This window comes from Eptatretus burgeri, chromosome 5 (assembly GCF_056783735.1).
Source record: "Eptatretus burgeri isolate ZD-2024b chromosome 5, Ebu_testis_v1, whole genome shotgun sequence".
Classification (NCBI taxonomy): domain Eukaryota; kingdom Metazoa; phylum Chordata; class Myxini; order Myxiniformes; family Myxinidae; genus Eptatretus; species Eptatretus burgeri.
The window spans coordinates 15,036,973-15,058,440 of record NC_140965.1 but is presented as its reverse complement, the minus strand read 5'-3'; the positions used below and the strand labels follow the sequence as shown (position 1 = coordinate 15,058,440).

The 21,468-nt window shown below is 43.8% G+C and overlaps 2 protein-coding genes across 5 annotated transcripts in view; one reads left to right on the top strand and one right to left on the bottom strand.

The window, feature by feature from the left end:
- The window catches only part of LOC147025901 (transmembrane protein 216-like), a 55,329-nt gene that overhangs the window by 23,398 nt on the left and 10,463 nt on the right, over positions 1 to 21,468 (bottom strand). For 2 of the 4 annotated variants that reach the window (XM_085883649.1, XM_085883652.1), the window contains exons 1-2: positions 8,484 to 8,518; positions 2,031 to 2,221 (exon numbers count right to left, since the gene is read on the bottom strand). The exons of 1 other annotated variant lie outside the window; for it this stretch is intronic. In XM_085883649.1, coding sequence (XP_085739775.1) covers positions 2,031 to 2,163 — 133 coding nt within the window. In that variant the 5' untranslated portion in view covers positions 2,164 to 2,221; positions 8,484 to 8,518. Of the gene's footprint in view, positions 1 to 2,030; positions 2,222 to 8,483; positions 8,549 to 21,468 lie in introns of those variants that run through there. One more of the 4 variants, XM_085883653.1, reaches the window with a different exon arrangement.
- The window catches only part of STRAP (serine/threonine kinase receptor associated protein), a 27,678-nt gene continuing 14,807 nt past the window's right edge, over positions 8,598 to 21,468 (top strand). Inside the window, exons 1-5 of the mRNA XM_085883646.1 lie at positions 8,598 to 8,851; positions 16,654 to 16,789; positions 17,840 to 17,921; positions 18,243 to 18,315; positions 18,454 to 18,553. Of these exons, the coding sequence (XP_085739772.1) occupies positions 8,740 to 8,851; positions 16,654 to 16,789; positions 17,840 to 17,921; positions 18,243 to 18,315; positions 18,454 to 18,553 (503 nt within the window). The 5' untranslated portion in view covers positions 8,598 to 8,739. The remainder of the gene's footprint in view (positions 8,852 to 16,653; positions 16,790 to 17,839; positions 17,922 to 18,242; positions 18,316 to 18,453; positions 18,554 to 21,468) is intronic.

Sequence of the window (21,468 nt, the reverse complement as noted above, 5' to 3'; positions counted from 1 at the left end):
ACGAAGCTGTCTGGTTCTGTCCTTGAGTGAATTAATGATGCTGTAGTTGTCAAATACTAGGTATGCATCCATGTAACCAACCGATTTACCACCAACACTTCGAATAAAGCAGTCCAACAGATCTTTACAGGTTTTAATTTGGCTTTCGTAGACAACCATCTCCTGTACGAGAGCCATGCCATCTATTATGATGCTGGTCGGGCCGTGTTGGGTGGTTGACTCCTCTCCAATGGATGTTTGAGACGTGGCAGACTCTGCAACCATGCTCTCGAGTTCGTGAATGAGGATAGACTTGTTGGTACTGGATAGGAGGGAACCATCTGGCTTCATTAGTGTGGCATTGGAACTAACAAATTCATGCTTTCCTACGATGTCTTCCAGATCGAGTTCTCTTGAAGATTTTGCAATGAGGAGCAAGCGAACAAACAGGGAGTTTGTTAGATTTTTGCACTTGGATTTTTGTCATTAGCAATGCTTGGAAAATTGGAAACAACTGATTCGTAGTCCTATGTAATCTTAGGAAGTGAAAAAACACAAGTTTCCAGATTCGATATGAAAAGTTGACCATTGTATGAATTGCTGCATAACAACATACACTAATATATTAGTTTAGCCCCATCTCTCAATGGTGAAGAATCACTGAAAAAATTCTAGTCGTTGGATCCGGATTCGGATCTTCACCAAAATCTAATCAGTTCGTCCTTGTCACAAACCGAACCTGTCCACAACATTTCATCCGGATCTGTCTACAACTTTTTGAGATATCCTGTACACAAACAAACAAACAAGCAGTCATAGACTGGTACTTACGAAATCTTCAACTTGATCTCTGACCTTGTCTAATAAAATCTGTCTCTCGAGAAGGTCGCGACGCAAACCAGAAGTTTCTACAATGATTCTGTACCAAACCATCAAAAATCGAATGTTTTGGATGTTTGACCTCACTGTGACCTTGACCTTTGACCAATTTTGACCAAAATCTAATCAGCGTGAGCCACCAACCTCCTGAATCACGTGGTGTAATTTGACATTGGTAGCTTCTTCCGTTCTCTAGTTATCATTTTTTGGATGTTTGACCTCTCTGTGACCTTGACCTTTGACCGATTTTGACCAAAATCTTATCAGCACTAGCCATCACCCTCCTGAATCACGTGGTGTAATTTGACATTGGTAGCTTCGTCCGTTCTCGAGTTATCGTGCCTACAAACGAACAAACATACAAACATACAAACAAACAAACAAACAAGCAGTCATAGACTGGTACTTACGAAATCGTCAACTTGACCTCTGACCTTGTCTAATAAAAGCTATCTCTAGAGAAGGTAGAGACGCAAACCCGAAGTTTCTACGATGATTCTGTTCCAAACCATCAAAAATCGAATGTTTGACCTCACTGTGACCTTGACCGTTGACCGATTTTGACCAAAATCTAATCAGCACTAGCCTGAATCACGTGGTGTAATTTTACATTGGTAGCTTCTTCCGTTCTCGAGTTATCTGTAGCAAACCATCAAAAATCGAATATTTGACCTCACTGTGACCTTGACCTTTGACCGATTTTGACCAAAATCTAATCAGCACTAGCCATCACCCTCCTGAATCACGTGGTGTAATTTGACATTGGTAGCTTCTTCCGTTCTCGAGTTATCGTGCCTACAAACAAACAAACAAACACACAAACAGAGGATGGAAGCGATCAATATACTTACGAAATCTTCACCTTCGGTGGCGGAGGTAATTGTTTGTGAGAAAGCCGTTGGGATTGGACAGACACAGAACCGCCCACAGAATGACGTCATCTTTGATCATTTGAGGTTATATTGTTACGGATTTGGAAGCCTTGTGCACACAGACAGATAGCAGTCCCCAAGTTTAGTTATCTCGATAAGTATGTGTTTATAGTTAGGGTCCTGTCCTATGTTTAATGGGTGATTACTTGTACGTGCGCTGTGAATTATTTTATAGTTAGGATTTTTACATTTTAAACAGCAACTACAACAACGACAACAACATCGCTCCTTCGCTCCTACCACCATCGGCCTTCCTCACGCGCACGCGTGCTGAGCACAGACGTGGGCGGGGCTTCCATTGCTTCGGCTCGAAGCGCCGCTCCAAAAAGGGCATGGAATGTTTTCCTCTGCCCAATGAGCAGAGGGCAAGCATCGCACGCGCGCCCCAGCCAATGGGAGGCGAGCGTGCTGAGAAAAGAAATCGCTCGGATCTGAAGGAAGAAAAAGAAAGAGGAGAGGACGGAGAGTGGGTGATCATGGCGACGGCAGAGTGGTGGTCGACGAAGTTCTGTGGGATCACGGCAATTGCGGTCTACAGTCCTTTGTGGTGGCTCATCGTGGTGGTGGTGACCGAACAGTGCGGTGGCCAAACAGCCAGGGACGAGGGCCGTGGACTTCAGGTCATGGGTTCGAGTCCCACCAGTGGTTTCGAAGTCGGTGTAACCGCACGAAGTGGGAAGGTCCAAGCCAGGTTCTTACTTCCAGCTCACCTTCCCTCCAAGCTTGGGGTATCAATAAAGGCTGTGGCCACCATTTCTTTTGGGGGTGTGTGTGTCTGTGTGTGGGCCCGTCTGATAAGTGGAATTGTTAAGTGCTTTTTGTTGTACATTATTTGCATTCCTTATTCAGTTAACTCTGCCTTCTTGCGTGCTCCCCTTCCCCATTGTAAATAAATACCCCTTTTGTTGAATGTTCCAGCTCATTTCTGTATTTCTTTATTTGGCTTAGCACAGTGTGTATTGAGAAATAGCGAGGCAGTAAATTGTTCATTTGGACCGACAGGCCTTGGTAACCTCCGCTCGGGTTAAACACGGTTCGGGCACGGTAACGGCTCGTTCCGCTCGAGGTCCGCCAAGGGTGTGAATTCCCCGGTAGCTTTGCCGCATGGGTAATTAGGTATATTGAAGTTTGGCAATTGACCCTACCCCACGCGGTCGAATTATTGGCGATTCATGGTCCTGTAAGGGATCCGTACCTTTCGGACTTATCCAAAAGGCATGACCTAAATTCCGGGTGTTCGGTGGAGCCGACTCTACTGCTCCCTCTAGCGGTCGTGCTTACCACCGATAGCCAGCCCCGCAACAATATGTCCAAAGATTCACGTTACCTTTCACCCCAACACATAAAGTCTTTATTAAAAAAAAAAAAAACTTTTACAGATTAGTAAAATCCACAAATGTTTAGTTATTACTGTATAAAACCACTATATGAAGCCTAGGGTTGGCATAATTGTAAGGTGGCTGGCTAAATAACACCAGGTGGGTTGACTCAGTCAGTCATCCTTCCATGGTCGACAAAATGAGTACCAGTTTACTGGGAAGAGTTAACCATTAGAGTATCCTGGGTCAGAATGGCTACCCGTCCATGATTGTACTTCCACTCCCCCTCCCCCACCACCATCCCCCAAAGCCAATGAAAACTGCCTTGGCAGCCATATTTGCGTGGAGGCGTGAAAGGAAAGCAAGTTATATTGAGCCATATGATAAATCCGAGAAAAAAAAACATGTTTGTTTGTCATCCACTGCGACGTTTACCATATAGCACCACCTGTTGAGGGTGGGAGAAGGCATGAGAAGTCAGCTATGGAGATGATTTGTAATTTTTCACTGCACACGTGTCAAAGTGCAAGGCTACGGGGAAGCGAGATATCGCCGGCACCATGGCCAGATTCCATGAACTTTTTAATTTCATAAACCTAACCAACAGGGGGCATTGCATCAGTGGTACAGCCACACCCACGGCATGTAATGACGTGTGCTGTGACTGCCCTCATCACGTAGGGTGTGCGTCGTTTCACTGCCATGGCTTCTCGGCATGTATGAATAACACCAACGTTCTGGAACCTTCACTGAAGCCATGACTTTAGAAGGGCACGCCCAATTCCCATTTATTATTTAAAGCCCCACCAAGTCCTTGTTTGTCTGTTCATCTGTATAGACGTCTACCCTGTACTGTAATTTATTGCCGTCTACCCTGTACTGTATTTCGTTTCCCTATTCCCCGTTCATTCCCCTCCACCTGAACATGACCAGTATACGGACCAGGACATGACACAGACCCCTGCAATAATTGCCCCATTCCCTGGCTTTGTGGCATAGATATTTTTGGACATGTGGGGGTTCATCCCGGGTGCATGGGGGTAAAAGTAATTTCCCCATGCTAAGTGTGGAGCTCCGCTCCTTTTTGGACATGGGGGGATTCATCCCGGGTGCATGGGGGTAAAAGTAATTTCCCCATGTTAAGTGTGGAGCTCCGCTCCTGGCGACAGCTGGAAGGGCAAACTGAGTGCATATCCGGGCGGGCAACAGAATGGGCGGGGCTGTGGAGGAATCCCCCATTGACTGGCATAGGGCCAGCTCGTAAGATCTGACATGGCCCAATAGCTGGTCCCAGGCCGCCTTCGGAAAATCTTACGTGCGGCACTTTGGCCCCGCCTGCTATCGGGGCTATAAAAGTGTGCCCGAAGTTCGGGTTCGTTCTCTCTCTGCCCTGGTCATCGCCCTGACTTTCTTCCCTGGTCCCGGACGCTTTGGTTTGCTGGCGGAGATCTGCGGCGCTCGTGGCTGTCGGCCGGCTGCTCCTGACATAGCTTGTGGACCCTCGGTTGTGGAGTGCAGTGTTGGGGCCATTCCGGAAAGTGGCAGGATGAGCGGTATCGGGCTGGGGAGGACGACGGCTCCACGTACGGTAGGCTGAGGCCACCCTGCCCCTCCCAAATTGTCTCCCCGTGTGTGCGGTCTGATGGGTACCCTGTCATGTTATCCGGTAGGTAAAGAATAGGTTTAGTTAAGTCTGTGACTTGTGCATTTTCTTTGCTTTTTGTAAATATGCACATTTATTGCTTTTTGTTGCATTTCCCCCTTTCCTGCCCCGGTTGCCCTTTGACTCCATTAAAGCCCTTGAGTTTACTTCCCTCCTTTTCCATAACCCACATTGCTTGTTGTAAATAAATTGCTTTGTTCACATTTTCCTTTCAATCTGCCTGTGTCTGTCCTTTCCGCTTATTGAGCTAGCAATGTCCGTACATAGATTAGCCGGGAGATTATAATTCCCCAAACTAATTGGCTCTCACATCAGTCCGGCATTGTACTAGCCATAAGCTCAGACACCTTAATCAAGACCCAATAAAGATAAAAGCAGCACAACCGCCGAGGATGTGATTCCCCGAAAAGGAGACTGCGTGTTCCCAGTTAAACGGTAGTCAGACGGAGGACACTAGGTCACGTGGTTAAATTGTTGGCGTTCGCGATCGATTAGCGACCTGCCATGACACGGACATATTTGTGTGCGACGGCCTCGATTCCCAGTGAGTCTGGGGAGAACCAGGGATACCCCCACCTTCGTAGTACCCCCGCGAACCCGCGCTCCGAACAATATATTTCTCATGGCCCTCGCAGCCCATCCAGTCACCATTCCCCCACCCCCCAAGCATGATTAATAGTAAATATCATCAGTTTAAACTGACATGTGAATTGAGAAGCCACAGATATGACATTCTCATCGGTGTTAAGAAGCATCCAAATCAGATACGGTGTGTCTGTCTCTGTGTATATATATATATATATATATATATATATATATATATATATATATATATATATATATATATATATATATATATCTCTCTCTCTCTCTCTCTCTCTCTCTCTCTCTCTCTCTCTCTCTCTCTCTCTCTCTCTCTCTCTCTCTCTCTCTCTCTCTCTCTCTCTCTCTCTCTCTCGAATGATAGCATCGTCTTTCCGATTGGAGACGTCCATTAAATAAATTTCCAAACCTGCCATGTCCATACGAAGTAATCCTGCAAGGTTCAATGTCCACTCCCCTGCAGCAATGGTCGAAGGTTTGGATAGAACGCGCCCGTCTATGAACCTTCGGGCCTTGCACCCGTCCAAGCTGCTTCGGAGGTTTGCAGTACAAGGAGCCGCAAGCAACTAGCTTTTTGGATGAGCTCAGAAAGTTCTCCAACTCTTTCGTTGTGGACACGTACACCGCTTTCTCGCAGGTACATTTCCAAGTATTTTCGGCTTATTTTCGAAGCTTTGTGAGCCATTTTAGGTAACAATCCTTATGTTGCAAGCATGATATATGTTCCCCACCCCCAAAACCCCACCCACATAACCCTACCCAATATACGTTCCCCACCCCAAAAACTCCTGTTGCTTGGGGTTTCTGTGCAAGTGCACCGAGCATCCTGGGGCGGATTACGTCATTTTGAAAGTCGCTTCGTGTGTTTTGTTTAGCGCCGCTCCTGATGGAATCGGGTATTCCATCTTATAATCATTCAAGCGGGGGGATGGCTATCGGGTCGCTTCTCCTTGGCTATCGGGTCGCTCACCTGCATTTATTTATTTTCATTTATTTATATTTTCATTTACGGACGCTTTCCGACGGTTCTGTAATTTTTCTCAGTGTATCTGCTTCGATGTCGATGGGCACGCGAAATTTCAGCTTTCTACGTCACCCAGAAGGTACCGAACTTTAATATCCGTGAGTGAGTGAGAGAGTCAGTGAGTGAGTCAGTGAGTGAATCAGTGAGTGAGTCAGTGAGTGAATCAGTGAGTGAGTCAGTGAGTGAATCAGTGAGTGAGTGAATCAGTGAGTGAATCAGTGATTGAGTCAGTGAGTGAATCAGTGAGTGAATCAGTGAGTCAGTGAGTGAATCAGTGAGTCAGTGAGTGAATCAGTGAGTGAGTCAGTGAGTCAGAGATTGAGTCAGTGAGTGAGTCAGTGAGTGAGTCAGTGAGTGAATCAGTGAGTGAGTCAGTGAGTCAGTGATTGAGTCAGTGAGTGAGTCAGTGAGTGAATCAGTGAGTCAGTGAGTGAGTGAATCAGTGAGTGAATCAGTGAGTGAGCCAGTGAGTGAGTCAGTGAGTGAATCAGTGAGTGAATCGGTGAGTGAATCAGTGAGTCAGTCAGTGAGTCATTGAGTGAATCAGTGAGTGAATCAGTGAGTGAGTCAGGGAGTGAATCAGTGAGTCAGTGAGTCAGTGAGTGAGTGAGTGAGTCAGTGAGTGAAACAGTGAGTGAGTCAGTGACTGAATCAGTGTGTGAATCAGTGAGTCAGTGACTTAATCAGTGAGTGAATCAGTGAGTGAATCAGTGAGTGAACCAGTGAGTGAATCAGTAAGTCAGTGAGTGAAAAAGTGAGTGAATCAGTGAGTGAGTCAGTGCGTCAGTGATTGAGTCAGTGAGTGAGTCAGTGAGTGAGTCAGTGAGTGAATCAGTGAGTGAATCAGTGAGTCAGTGAGTGAGTCAGTGAGTGAATCAGTGATTGAGTCAGTGAGTGAATCAGTGAGTGAATCAGTGAGTGAGTCAGTGAGTGAATCAATGAGTGAGTCAGTGAGTGAGTCAGTGAGTGAGTCAGTGAGTGAATCAGTGACTGAATCAGTGTGTGAATCAGTGAGTCAGTGAGTGAATCAGTGAGTGAATCAGTGAGTGAATCAGTGAGTGAGTCAGTGAGTGAGTCAGTGAGTGAGTCAGTGAGTGAATCAGTGAGTGAGTCAGTGAGTGAATCAGTGAGTCAATCATTGAGTGAACCAGTGAGTCAATCAGTGAGTCAGTGAGTGAATCAGTGAGTGAGTCAGTGAGTGAATGAGTGAGTGAATGAGTGAGTGAATCAGTGAGTGAATCAATGAGTAAATCAGTGAATCAGTGAGTGAGACAGTGAGTGAGTCAGTGAGTGAATCAGTGAGTGAATTAGTGAGTGAATCAATGAGTGAATCAGTGAATCAGTGAGTGAGTCGGTGAGTGAATCAGTGAGTGAGTCGGTGAGTGAATCAGTGAGTCAGTGAGTGAATCAATGAGTGAATCAGTGAGTGAATCAATGAGTGAATCAGTGAGTGAGTCGGTGAGTGAATCAGTGAGTGAATCAGTGAGTGAATCAGTGAGTGAATCAATGAGTGAATCAGTGAGTGAGTCGGTGAGTGAATCAGTGAGTGAATCAGTGAGTGAGTCGGTGAGTGAATCAGTGAGTGAATCAGTGAGTGAATCAATGAGTGAATCAATGAGTGAATCAGTGAGTGAATCAGTGAGTGAGTCGGTGAGTGAATGAGTGAGTGAGTCGGTGAGTGGTTAGAATAAGCTTTTATATATTCGATACTATTTTCCATTGAAATTATCGAAGTGGCGAATTATGGACGGGCGGGTTCTCTGCCAATTCATTCAAACAGTTTATTTCCTGGACGGAGATTGTCGCAAACAAAACATTCTCACAAAGAATTCTTGAAAAAACAAAAACAGTTACAAATGGAAGATAAACATATGAGAAGGTAAATAACCAAGTACAACCGATGACTTTGTAACTTATTAAAATGTAAACAGGGTTGGCTATTTTAAAGAGGTAATTATTTATTTAGGGTAACACAGGTATTCGTTCAATCATCGAGTTCAGGAAAACTAAGGGGGATCTCAATGCGATATCACTCACGATGTGAAATATGTTACATTTAAAAATGAACACAGTTCTCCACCTACCAACAAGGGCCATTGCTTGGATGCGAGTGCAAACATTTCATAGTTATATCTACCCTGAGGGCAGAAAGCAGTATTAAAAACATCGACAAATACTCGTAAGGATCAGAAACGATCTACCCCTAAGGCAGCTTGTATTTATAAAACTTAAGAGGGCGCGTATTTTTTTGCTGAGGCCTGTTCGCGGTGTACATAATCGTTTACCATTCATTAGAAACTCCATTAAGCGGTCGGTCGTCTTCCTCAGATCGCCGCAGACATGGCATTGAGACAGACTCCCCTGACGTGCAGCGGACACACCAGACCCGTGGTGGATTTGGCGTTCAGTGATATCACCCCGTACGGGTACTTCATGATCAGTGCTTGTAAAGGTGAGTGCGAGGCACGGGGTTACCTGTATAGGATGGATCGTGTGGCAAGGAACGAAGAGATGTTTTCGAAGCGATATAAGAATGGTTTGATGACGGTCACGTGTGACGGGTCACTAGACCCCGATGATTTGTAGACCCTGCCGGTAGAACTCCCAGATCATGTTCTCTGCTTCGACCTCACACATCCGGCCCAGAGGTTCAGGGGAAACCAGGGTTGTGATCACTTACCAAGCGAGCCGTTCCTGTGGTGGTGGATCTTCGGTGGTGGAGGATACCTGATGTTGGCTTCGCGGTTAGGGTGGTGGTTTGGGATCCGAGGGTCCTGAGTTCAAGTCCCGTTGGCTCCTGAATTAACACCAGTGAGTTGACTCGGCCTGTCGTCCTTCTGAGTTCAGCGAAATGAGGACCAGTGCAGCAGCCAAAAGGCAACACATGAAGGGACAGGGGGATTGATGGATTTATTAAACAAGCTCAAATGAGCTAAGATCCTCGTCCTCTTAATGATGACGTCATAAAAACGAATATGACGTCATTGCGATGTATCAGGTTTGCGATAAATTATCTGTGCTAATGCCCGGCTTGATTCCCGCAAACAAAATTCAAACAGCTTGCCTAGTTTCGGAGATAATGGTACTGTATAGGCGATTTCCATCAGCGGCGATATTATGACGTCAACTTTTTCTCTTGGAAGAATTTCCAAAATCGGAGATGGTTTCTGCCTGCGCGTGGGCTTTCTGCATATACATGGCAAGTTTCAGGAAGTTTCGATGAAAACTCGGGGTTGTGAAACAAAAAATGTCAAAAAACAGGAATGACGTCATAGTGATGTATCATATGTGTGGTAATTCATCTCTGCTAATGCCCTGTTCGATTCCCGCAAACAGAATTCAAAAAGCTTGCCACGTTTCGGAGATAATTTTTTAGGCGATTTCCATTAACGGAGATATTTTGACTTCATAACTTTTTTCCTAGGAGGAAATTTCAAAATCGGAGATGGTTACTGTCTGTGCAGGGTATTTTTACATATATATGCCAAGTTTCAGGAAGTTTCGATGAAAACTGTAGGATGTGAAACAAAAAAGTCCACAAGCGGCAGATGAAGAACAACAAGGTGAGTAAGACTTAGAGATCCTCCACGAAGATCGAAAAATCTGGTATTGGTGTGGCACAGGCATGATGGGCCAAATGGCCTCCTGTGCAAAATTTATTTGTAATTCCCGATCAACGGCTTCAAACGGAGTGCTTGCTTGAATGCTTAAGCCACTTGGCGAGCGTTGTGCAAGAAACTTGGAAACTGAACACACCCCAGATGTTTTGTTGAGCGTTGTTGAATGAATAAACACTTTTGTAAACTAGAAGGGCACTCGGGAGAGCACACACATCCGCCCTGTAATGCCTGATCCACGAGAACATATCAGGCCCAATACATTTTTGAGATATCGAGCTACATATGGTTTTTGGCCCGATCTCTCAATGGTGAAGAATCACTTTAAAAATTCTAGTAGTCAGATCCGGATCTTCATCAAAATGTAATCAGTTCATCCTTGTCACACGCCAAATTTCATCCGGATCCGTCCACAACTTTTTGAGATATCCTGTACACAAACAGACAGAGGAGTGAAAACATAACCTCCTTCACCTTTGGTGGTGGAGGTAATTTAAAAAGTTGATTTCACTTCAGTTTACTCAGGGCTTCCACCCCCCTCTCCATTTTAAGGACTTTTGAATACCTTGTGAGGCGATAGCGAAGCCAGGCAGGAGTGAGGAGGTCGCATGGGCAGGCGGGGGTGAGGAGGAGGCGAGGCCAGGCGGGGGTGATGAGGAGGCGAGGCCAGGCGGGGATGAGGAGGAGGCGAGGCCAGGCGGGGGTGAGGAGGAGGTGAGGGCAGGCAGGGGTTAGGCCAGGCGGAGGTGAGGTGGTGGCAGTGAGGACAGCAAGGGGTGAAAGTGCAGCAATAGAGACCAGTCGAAATGAGGCCTTGGAGAATTTTTGTGGGTGATGAAACTATTAAATATGTCGATTCATCGTTCTGCAGGAAGGATCATAGACAAAAAGATTTGTGTAGTTTTGAAAGAGCAGGAGCAGGAGCAGGAATTGGGGACATTGAAGGAAGGTTAAATGACATGGTATCGGGTGTGGATGAGGGCCACAAAAACGGTTCCATAAATCAAGGAGGTTCCCTACCAAGATAGGTTGAGTATCTTGAATCTACAATTGCTCTACTCCAGGAAGAGGAAAGGTGGGGTGAGGCGGGCGGTGGAGAGGGTGGGTGATATGATTATTGTACACGAGATTATGTATGGGCTTATCAGGATCGATCCCAGGCATTCAACTCAGGTAGACAAACATCACCTCGAGGTCACTCAAGGAAGTTATTTAAGGAGAGAGCACACTGAACGTCAGGAAGTGCTTTTTTAGAGCGGTCGATGACTGATTGACTGATTGGAACAGTCTTCCACAGGAAGTAGTTGAAGCCAACACGACAAATGACTTTAAGTCTAAACAAGTCTGAAGACGACGATGGTTCACGAGCGGTATATGACGATGTAGATTGTTTCAGAAGTCAAGGATGAGACAATGTGATAATGTTTGACCAAGTTATAAAAATGATCAACATGATGTTGTACGGGTGACGGGTTATTAGCTGCAAAATGTCGAAAACCCGGTTTCGTTCAACAACTTTCAAAATTTGATCTTTGCAGAACCTTTAAAGGTCACAAAACAATGTTGTGGACATTAAAATAAGGAAACAGGATAAGTGCTATAGCTTATTGGAGTTAGTTCGTCGAAAACCTGGTTCGATTCCCACAACTTTGAAAATTTGACCTTTGTGGCCTTTAAAGGTCAAAGGTCAAGGATTATGACCTTTGGTGCAAAACTTCCTCTGGAACATTCCAGGAACAATATAACGTCATATAGGCTATATGGCATTTCGCACTCATCGGATTATCCATACTTTGATGAAATCAGCGTAAAAACAAACTTGAAGGGGGCGCCATGGGCAAGGTGTTCGAGATAGAGCAAAATGGTTTTAAGACTTTAGGTGGGGAATGACCTCCATATATATTATGCATAAAAAAATTGTCATCCTAGCTCTCAAAGTTTGGGCATTCGTATGATTTTTATGTCAAAATTCGAAATTTTCTAAGTTTTTGACCTTGTCACCTTGACCTTGGGACAAAAATGAAAAATCGGACGACAAGTTTTAGATAATTTATTTTGCTATTCAAATACCGAAGAACCCATTGCATTCAGTCAATTCCCTAGAAGATAGATTTTTAATCCGACTACCCACTAAAAATGGCTATTTTTGGGGCGTGCCTCCGCCCACAATGGGCGTAGATCACCCTCATCCAGGAAAACACAACTCGACATTGATATCAAACACATAACCAAGTTTCATCAAGATCGGATCAAAGTGCACGGAGTTATGCTCTGGACAGACAGACACACAGACATAACGAATGTAGTGGTCACTCTGGCTGGTGCTCGTGAACCAATTATGACGGCAGGAAGAAGTTGGTCGTGGTCGACCGAACACCAAATGATTTTGGGGAGTTTACTCGAGGATTTGAAAATAAATTCTGGATATTGGGTAAGTGATTGAAAGCAAAGGGTTGTGTGGGATAATATTTTCTGTGACTCTCCCAAGATTCGGAAATGCAATAAAAATTATGAGTAGCACGATAAATGGCAACCAACCTATGGCTGGAAGAATGGTGAAGGGAGGAAGGTTTTGCATTTAGGTAGCAGTGGGTATCGTTTCCGGGGGCAAAGGGATTGGTGTTTCCAGGCTGTAGGAGACAGGACTTTATGCATTAGAAATGAAATGATTACAAGGAGTTGTGATGGAGTTGATTATCCCTTTGAACCCTCACGGCCGTTTTGCCAGATGCTATTCAAACCTCCGTATACCCGAGTGGGCAGTTTACCGGCCGTTATTCAAATCTCCATATATTCTAGTGGCCAGTTTATCGGCCACTATTCAAGCCTCCGTATACCAGAGTATGCCTGGTGTTGGCTTAATGGTTAGAGTGGTAGGCTTGGGATCCTAGGATCCTGAGTTCAAATCCCCTTCGGTTGTTGAATTAATACCAGGTGGGGTTGACTCTGCCTGTCATCCTTCTGAGGTCGGCAAAATGAGTGCCCGCTTGCTGGTATACTGTGTCAGAGTGGTGACCCATACAAGATTGTGGCCAATAGCCAAGGAGACTGCTGAAGTAGCACCAACGCTCTGCACAGAGTATAGTCTGGATGGATGGATGGATGGATGGATGGATATACTCGAGTGGGCAGTTTACCGGCCACTATTCAAACCTTCATATACCAGAGTGACCGGATTTTTCTTCAGGGAGCCCAGGGTGGGGGGGGGGGGCAGAAAGTCCAAGGAGCTCAGGGTTCAAAAGGTTAACATTATGAAAGGTATAGACAAAAGAGTTCTTCAGCAGAATAGACAGTGATAGGACCAGGGGCCATAGCCTGAGGAAGTGGAGAGTTAAGATGGTAGTAAGGCAAGAGTTTTTCACTCGGAGAGTAGTGAATGTATGGAATGGTCTCCCTGGAAAGGTAGTACCAGTATAAAGAGTAGATGGGTGTAAAATGGAATTGGTGAGGTACCTAGAAATTTTGGAGACAGAGGGATACAAGGATATGGCAAGATTTGTCAGTAGCTTGAGTATGCATGCATGTGTGATTGTGTACATCTGTGCTGATTAGTGTTTCTGAGAGGATATTCTCAAATGAGAGTGTGTGGTCGGTATTGTACATTTACTGATTACTGTTCAACCAATCCTTGGCTCTTGTATACCGATTACGTCATGCACAGACCATAGTGACCCCACGCACACGAAGCGAAAAGTGTGGCCAAAAGCAATTGATTCATGTCTGTCCATCTTATCAGTTTATGATCGAGAAACAGCTTATTTAAATCAAACAGTATATTTTGAACATGAATCAGAACATGACACATATATTGTTTTAAACCGTACTACCTTGGCTCTGAATTCATCCCGGTTGCACATGCGCAGAGAGGAGTGAGATAATATTTTACTCTGTCTGCCTTCCTGGCAGTTAAATAAAATTAAAAATCATTCCAAACAGGAAACGTACTGTTTTTAAGGACGTTATATAGGACACAAACGGGCACAGATACCTTATGTAACATGCTCGATAAAGGTGATGTAATAGAGACTGCGCAAAATGGTAGTAATTCCGGAATTAATTTATTTATATGACCTTTACAATCTTTATTTAACTTAAATTTCATTATACTAGTACGTGCCCGTACGTGCAAAAAAAACAAACAAAAAAAAACCTTTAAAACCGCTTGCCAGAAACAACCACACAGGCCGTTCCTTCACTCTCGCGTGGCCGTACGCGCGTGACCATACGTGCAAATAAAAAAACTTTAAAACAAACTCGCAGGCCGTTCCTTCGCTGTTGTAAACGATGACTGGATTGGGGCATTGTGTTTAAGAAAATCGAGAAAGAAAGAATACAGTAAGTCGATAAATCGAGAAAGAATACAGTAAGTCGTCACTATCTGGAAGTCCGTAAGTTAAGTCCTCACTGTCCGGAAGTTCGCATATCGCAGTTACGATTATTCGCAATTTAGTTTTAATGGCCAATTATTCAATTAGCGCCAACATATTTTGCCTTTTCGGAATGTCATCGCAAGGAAAAACACAAAGAGAAGAGAAGAGAGGAGAGAAAAAAAAAAACTTTCAAACAACCACACAGGCCGTTCCTTCGCTCTCGTAAACGACGACTGGATTGGGGCATTGTGTTTATCTATAAATGCGCATAAGAAATCGAGAAATTATTAGAATACAGTAAGTCATCACTATCCGGAAGTTAAGTCATCACTGTCCGGAAGTTAGCACATCGCAGTTATGATTATTCGCAATTTAGTTTGAATGGCCAATTATTCAATTCGCGCCAACGTATTTTGCCTTTTCGGAATGTCATCGCAAGGAAAAACACAAAGAGAAGAGAACAGAAAAAAAAAGAAAAGAAAAAAAACTTTCAAACAACCACACAGGCCGTTCCTTCGCTCTCGTAAACGACGACTGGATCGGGGCATTGTGTTTATCTATAAATTAATGCGCATAAGAAATTGAGAAATTATTAGAATACACTGAATCATCACTATCGGAAGTCCGTACGTTGTAACCCGTAATGGGGAACGCGGCTGAGGTTCTCTTCCCCATCGGCCACGCCTACGCAGCAACATGTCTTGTCATTGGTTGGTAAATAAATGGCCATAACTTGGGAAGCACTTGTCTGATTAATATCAAACCTTGAAAAGGCACATCCACAGGGCCCCTGCAATATACCTGGTGAGTTTCAATTAGATCGGACCAGTGGTTGTCGAGAAACAGCGGTCACACACACACACACATTGCTGGAATTATAGATAGATATTTGAAGACTAGAACACAAATTGCCTATCATAGTACTTTCAAGAACCTCCACTTTTGAAGTACTTCAATTTAAACAAGTAAAAAAAAAGACAAAATGTCAGAGCCCCCGTTGTTTTCGTAATTTTGCTGTTTTCGGAGTTAAAGGGCTAGCCCATATTAATGTACAACTAAAATGGAGACCAGTCGGCCATCTTTGATTAGATCACAAAATGAAATTAGTTGCAAGCGTATGCCATCGTGTACTGTGTTTGTGTCACGTTTGAACAAAATCGGATCATACATGTCCGAGAAATGGTTGGGGACACATTTAAGTCACAAAATGGCCGCCAGTCAGCCATCTTGGATCTGATCTCGAAAGAAAAAAAATGACATGCATATATATAAGCCATCATTCATTATCTGCGTGCCAAGTTTGGACAACATAAGTAAATGCATGTCCGAGAATTGGTTGAAGACGTGTTCAAGATTGGGGTCTGTTTGTGTTTTTACAACTAAAATGGACGCCAGTCGTCCATCTTCGATCTGATTAAAAATAAAAATGACGTGCATATGTGTGTGCAGACAAACAGCATGTGTTGTCTGTGCCAAGTACGAATAAAATCAGTCCAAGCATGCCCGAGATATGGTCACGCACGCACGCACACGAAAATCGAGACCTAATCGATAAGCCCCTGTTTCAGACTAAGTCCAACGGGGGACAGTGAAGGTTCAGTGGGTGGGGGTGGTGTATAAGGGTGGTATTTGGGTCTGCTTCTGGACTGTTTCAATAGCTCTAAACTTCTTGATTTTTTTTTTTTTGATTTTTTTGAAACGATCGTTAAAATCATTATTTTATGAAAATTGAAGTACGGCACTATGTACCTGAACACTGCACAAGGGTATCGTGTTCTATGATGTCTCCAGTTATATTTTGTTCCACTTGTGTTTCATATTATCTCAGCCATCCAATCATAATCATGTTCAAAAGTTATCCAAGCAGATAATATATATATATATATATATATATATATATATATATATATATATATATATATATATATATATATATATATATATATATATAATTGGATAACTTTTGATTTTATTTTGATTTGACAGCAAATCAAATGAAATGTTTGCTCTTCCTTTAGCTGGTGACTGATTTTGATAATCACGTTTAGAGATTAAGAATGAGTTCCAAAATGAGCTACACCGAAGAAATGGGGAAGTTTTGTGAAACAAAGGGCTTGACCAATCTATGTTATACCTGCTGTATGTCATCATGAGGTTGTTATTCTTTAAGTGGAAAGAACAGCATGCATGTTTATAGAGGTTTTGCAACATGGATGATTATGTAATCTGATGAGAGTGTTCCTCACCCCCCTCCGTTCACCTTACAGATGGAAAACCGATGCTGCGTCAGGGTGAGACCGGGGATTGGATCGGAACATTTCTGGGTCATAAAGGCGCTGTGTGGGGAGCCACGCTGAACTCTGATGCGACACGGGGAGCAACAGCAGCTGCAGATTTCACCGCGTATGAAGCAACCACTTCCATTACCACTGCTAGCTCTTTCACATAATGGGTCATTGCATTGAGAGGTTATCCGATGGTTTATTTAAACACTTTACCTGTGCCACTGATTGATGACAATAGTCATAGATGTTTGCTGGTCATGGAGGAGAGTGTAATGGCATCAAAGCAAAAATCCAAAGCTCTTCCATGAAACATGAACATTTCATTCTTGTGTTGAAGAGGGAGCAATGTTGGACAATAGATGGTAGAAAACAGAGAGAGACCACCTACCTACCTGCATGCGATGTGAAAGCAACAGACCTTGTGCTTCAGCATTGTCACGGGGGATTCCAATAATGTTGAGACTACATTATTGTAGGTAGTCTGCCAACTAGAGAAATTGAGAGCTTTTGATTCCACTTAATCCAGGAGACAGATGTGATGCTATGGCTTCAGACAAAAGCCTTGTAAACTGAGTAGCTCTGATTTTCCAAAGAAAGATTTGCATCGACGGAATGTGTCCAATCTGCACATTGCTTTGGAGATCAGCTTTGCTATGTGGTTGGCTCAAGAAAGGTCATGGCTTAGGGTGAGGCCGAGAAGTTGAAGAAGTCTGAACCTCTTCCAGTGGCTGACCATGGAATGAGGTGGGTTAATTTGATGATCTTTCTGGAGCATCGGAGGAAGACGGTGAGATTATACCCGACTATAAACTGCTGGATTGATGCTTCGCAGAGGGAGTTGCCACAATGCGTGCACAGTCCCTTGAATGGGCATTAAAGCCGGGTGTCCCATCTACTGGCATTACTTTATAAACACTAAAGATCGCATGATTTCTTTCGATGAAGAGTCGACACGTTTTCCCTGTCAACCTGAACAAATTACAACTTCCTTCCTAAGTTACAGAGGTACTGCATCAGTGGCACAGCTGTATTTCAAGCCATGAGGAAAGCCAGTAACCCTATGCTGCGCATGAATGAATGATTATAAAGAAAATTAGGAGTGTGAGTTTTGGGTTTGTGCCCACAATCGACAGATCGAATTGGTGTGCGTGTGTACTTCTACCCTCAGGAAAGTGTGGGATGCCGTAAGTGGAGACGAAGTTGTGAACTTCACACATAAGCACATTGTGAAGACCGTTCACTTCACAGGGGTACGATTGAAATTTTCTCATTTTAATTATGCTGCTCTTGGGTGTTTGAGTAATTATAAACTCCTGGGGGTGCCTTTGGGACCATGTTCATCTGATTCGTTGAGGTTTGGGTAGATTTAAAATCGAAAAAGAAAGAGTAGAGTTTGGGAAGAAAAGGGGGAAGGTGAGGGAAGGAGATGAAATGGATAGCTCGAATGTATATAAAGGTTGGGAGTAAAGTACAGCCGTTGGTGGATTGGAATGTCGAGGTTGCTCCCCTTTTAGAGTTGTGCACATTCAGTACACAATGGAGAGAGACTGATGGAATCTGTAATTATACAGGACAGTACAAAGCTGCTAACTGGAGGACAGGACAAGATTCTGCGAATTTATGATCTTGAGAACCATGAAGCAGGTACAGTATCCAAGAGGAAAAAAAAAGAAAATAAACCAAAAACTTTTTGTTTGTACTGACTTCAAAAAGTCCATGTAACCAAAGCTTTGGAACCCTGAGGTTATCTAACATGGTACCCTTTCCCTTGGACATCTACAGATCCAAAAGAACTATCAGGACACCATTCCGGTGTTCGTAAAGCCGTGTGGTGCAACAATGACTCGCAGATCCTCTCAGTAGCAGACGATAAAACTGTGAGGTATGTGCCTGTCCGGAACTGTGTCACGGTGGTTAGACAAGACCACACGAGTGCGATGAACTCCTGCTTGCGCTGTCAGGTGTTCTGCCTTTCCTTTTATAAACACTAGCCATGCCTATCCATCGTTTCGCCGACGGCTTTAATCAAAAGAGCGCATGTTTCACGTCACAAACATATGGCATCGCTATCTGTGAGTCTCAATGAGGATGGAAAATGAAGTGAAACATGCAAAAAAGGAAGTAGAAGTAGTAGTAGATATAGTTATTGTCATGATCCTTTTGTGTACTGATATATATATATATATATATATATATATACATATATATATATATATATATATATATATATATATATATATATATATATATATATATATATATATATATATTGTTATTTTTTGATAGCTTTCAGGAGTATTACGATATACATGGTTTGCACAGTCCTGGAAATGCCTAGAAAATCGAGAAAATTGCACAAATATAAATAATCTGCCACACCCCCTGGTCGGAATTGTTAATTCTGCCGGTTTTTTTGAAGTGAATGAAAACAATTTTAACCTCCCCCAGGGATTTACCAAAGCCATGCAAAAAATAGTTTCTCACACACAAAGTCTGCAATGGCTGGTCACCGCACGAAACGTGTTCTTATGGAATAAGCATTTTATTAGAAGAAGGCACAGGACGAGGAAATGGAGAATCCTGGGGCAAAAAGAAAGATGGACACGAAAACGGACATATAAACGAGAACGACACCCGGTAGATCGCATACTTCCACAAATCTGAACAGTTTACCTTTTGTATCCCACTGATAAGCCTGATCTGAATCCGGACGTTAACCAAAATCTAACCAGCTTGTTCTTGTCAAACACCCAACCTGTTCACAAGGCTTCGTCCAAATCCGTCCATTACGTTTTGAGATATCCTGTTCACAGACAAACAAACAAACAGACAGTGGTGAAAACGTAACCTCCGCCCACCTTGGGAGGCAGAGGTAATAAGTAAGTAAGTAAACAAACAAACAAATCGCACGTGCGATTCGCTATAACAGAAGCATCTCGCAGGCGAAGGGAACGGATAACGTGAAGCTGCAAGAGCTTGTAAGGAGAGTCGGGAGGTGGTGGGCAGGGAAGAGCGTGGAGAGAGTGGAAAACGTGTCACTGGGTAGTTTTACTCTATGGAGTCGGGTCATGCATAAATTACGCAAGTCCTTCCAGAAACTTCCGATGAAGCATGTATTGCTGAACTAGTCAATGGAATAACAAAAAACAAACAAGGTTACCTTCTTATTCTTGTGGTTCATTCCAGTCACTTGTACATAAAATAAAACGCTGTATTAAAAGTCCTGAAAACAACTCTTTTTTTTTTTTTTCCTTTGGCCTGGAACACCCCTGGGAATTTGATCTTCCATGGCTGTGCGATCCATGATATATAATTCTGTGTGCTCCTTCTGTGTCTGTCATGCTTTCCTCGAAAGATTAAAGGGTTCTTGCTATCGTACTGTTGAAAGTGCTACATTGAAGCTTCAGGTCTGCTTCTTCCATTCTGGAAAGACTCGCTTTTAAAACAGGTATTTCTATGACTAAACAGACAAATTTCTGTTCCAAGGAAATCTATTACCTTTCCAATGGTACCATTTTCACACACACACACACACACACACACACACATCCCTCCTCTCCTTGGCTACTCTCTGTTCTGCTTTGACAGGTCCCTCTCCCTCTCAGGAGATGGTATTCCTGTGTATTTTGCTTACTGTCCACACGAACCCTTTCAAGCCCTTTGGAATACATCTGGCTGCATGTTCCTCTCTGAACCACCTAATGTTTGTCTGTGTGGTATACCATCTACTCCATGATGATGAGTCCAGACACACCTACATTTCCTCGAACATGGAACAACTCACAACCACCCATTCCAACTATTTGTTTCTCATCTGTGGTGATTTAAACTGTCATTATGCCAACTGGCTGGGTGTAGCTTTGCAACAACCAGCCACGACATTGCTGCAAAGACCTTCTGTGACTGTGGGTTTGACCCAATCTGTAAACTTTCCAACCTGGATTTCTGCAACTGGTACGTCCTCCCGCCTGGACCTCGTATTTTTTATATACATGGTCTAGGCTCATGGAAGAGATGGGACACAGAACAGGCCAAGACACAACATAACAAAGGGAACAGAAAGAGAAAAGGGAAACACCAACAGCAGGGTGGAGGGAGAAGGTAGACAGAGACAAACAAACAAGGGATGCAGGTAACGGTGAGTGTTAAGGGAGAACACAAGGGGTGGACAATATGGATATATAAGCAAAATTTTGGGAGGGTGAGGGTGGTTTAACGGGTGTCGAAAAAAAATCATGGCTTTGGATGGGGGATGACCTGAGATGGTGGTGAACAGCCGTCTTGAAGACCAGGAGAGAAAAAGGAGATTGAAGAGAGTGTGAAAGGTGGTTCCACAGGAAGGTGAGGGAAAAAAAAAAGAGGAATAAATGAGTGGGGGTGAGCAATGGTTCTGGAGTTGGGCAGTTTCATGAGGAGGGGGTTGGTGCTGGACCGTATGCATCCTGCAGATACTTCGGGGGGGGGACAGGGCATGGAGAGGGCAGAGGGTGCAAGTCCAGAAATGAGGCGGAAGAAGACAGAGACAACCGAGCTGCAAAGTGATAGGCCAATTTCTGATGTTCCTCTTCTACTGCTCTTGGCTCCTCTGACCACTTTCTTGTCAAAGCTAATATGTCTCTTGCTATTATAAGGAAGCAACCACAATGATGCAGAATATGACTGTTCACAACTGGCCAACTGGTGGGGATTGCAATCTGCCTTCTCTCAAAAGGATGGGACCATCTTCTCCACAGCCAATATTATTGATTCTGCTTGGGAATACTTTAACAAAAGCCTATTTTCTCCCCTGTGCTGATT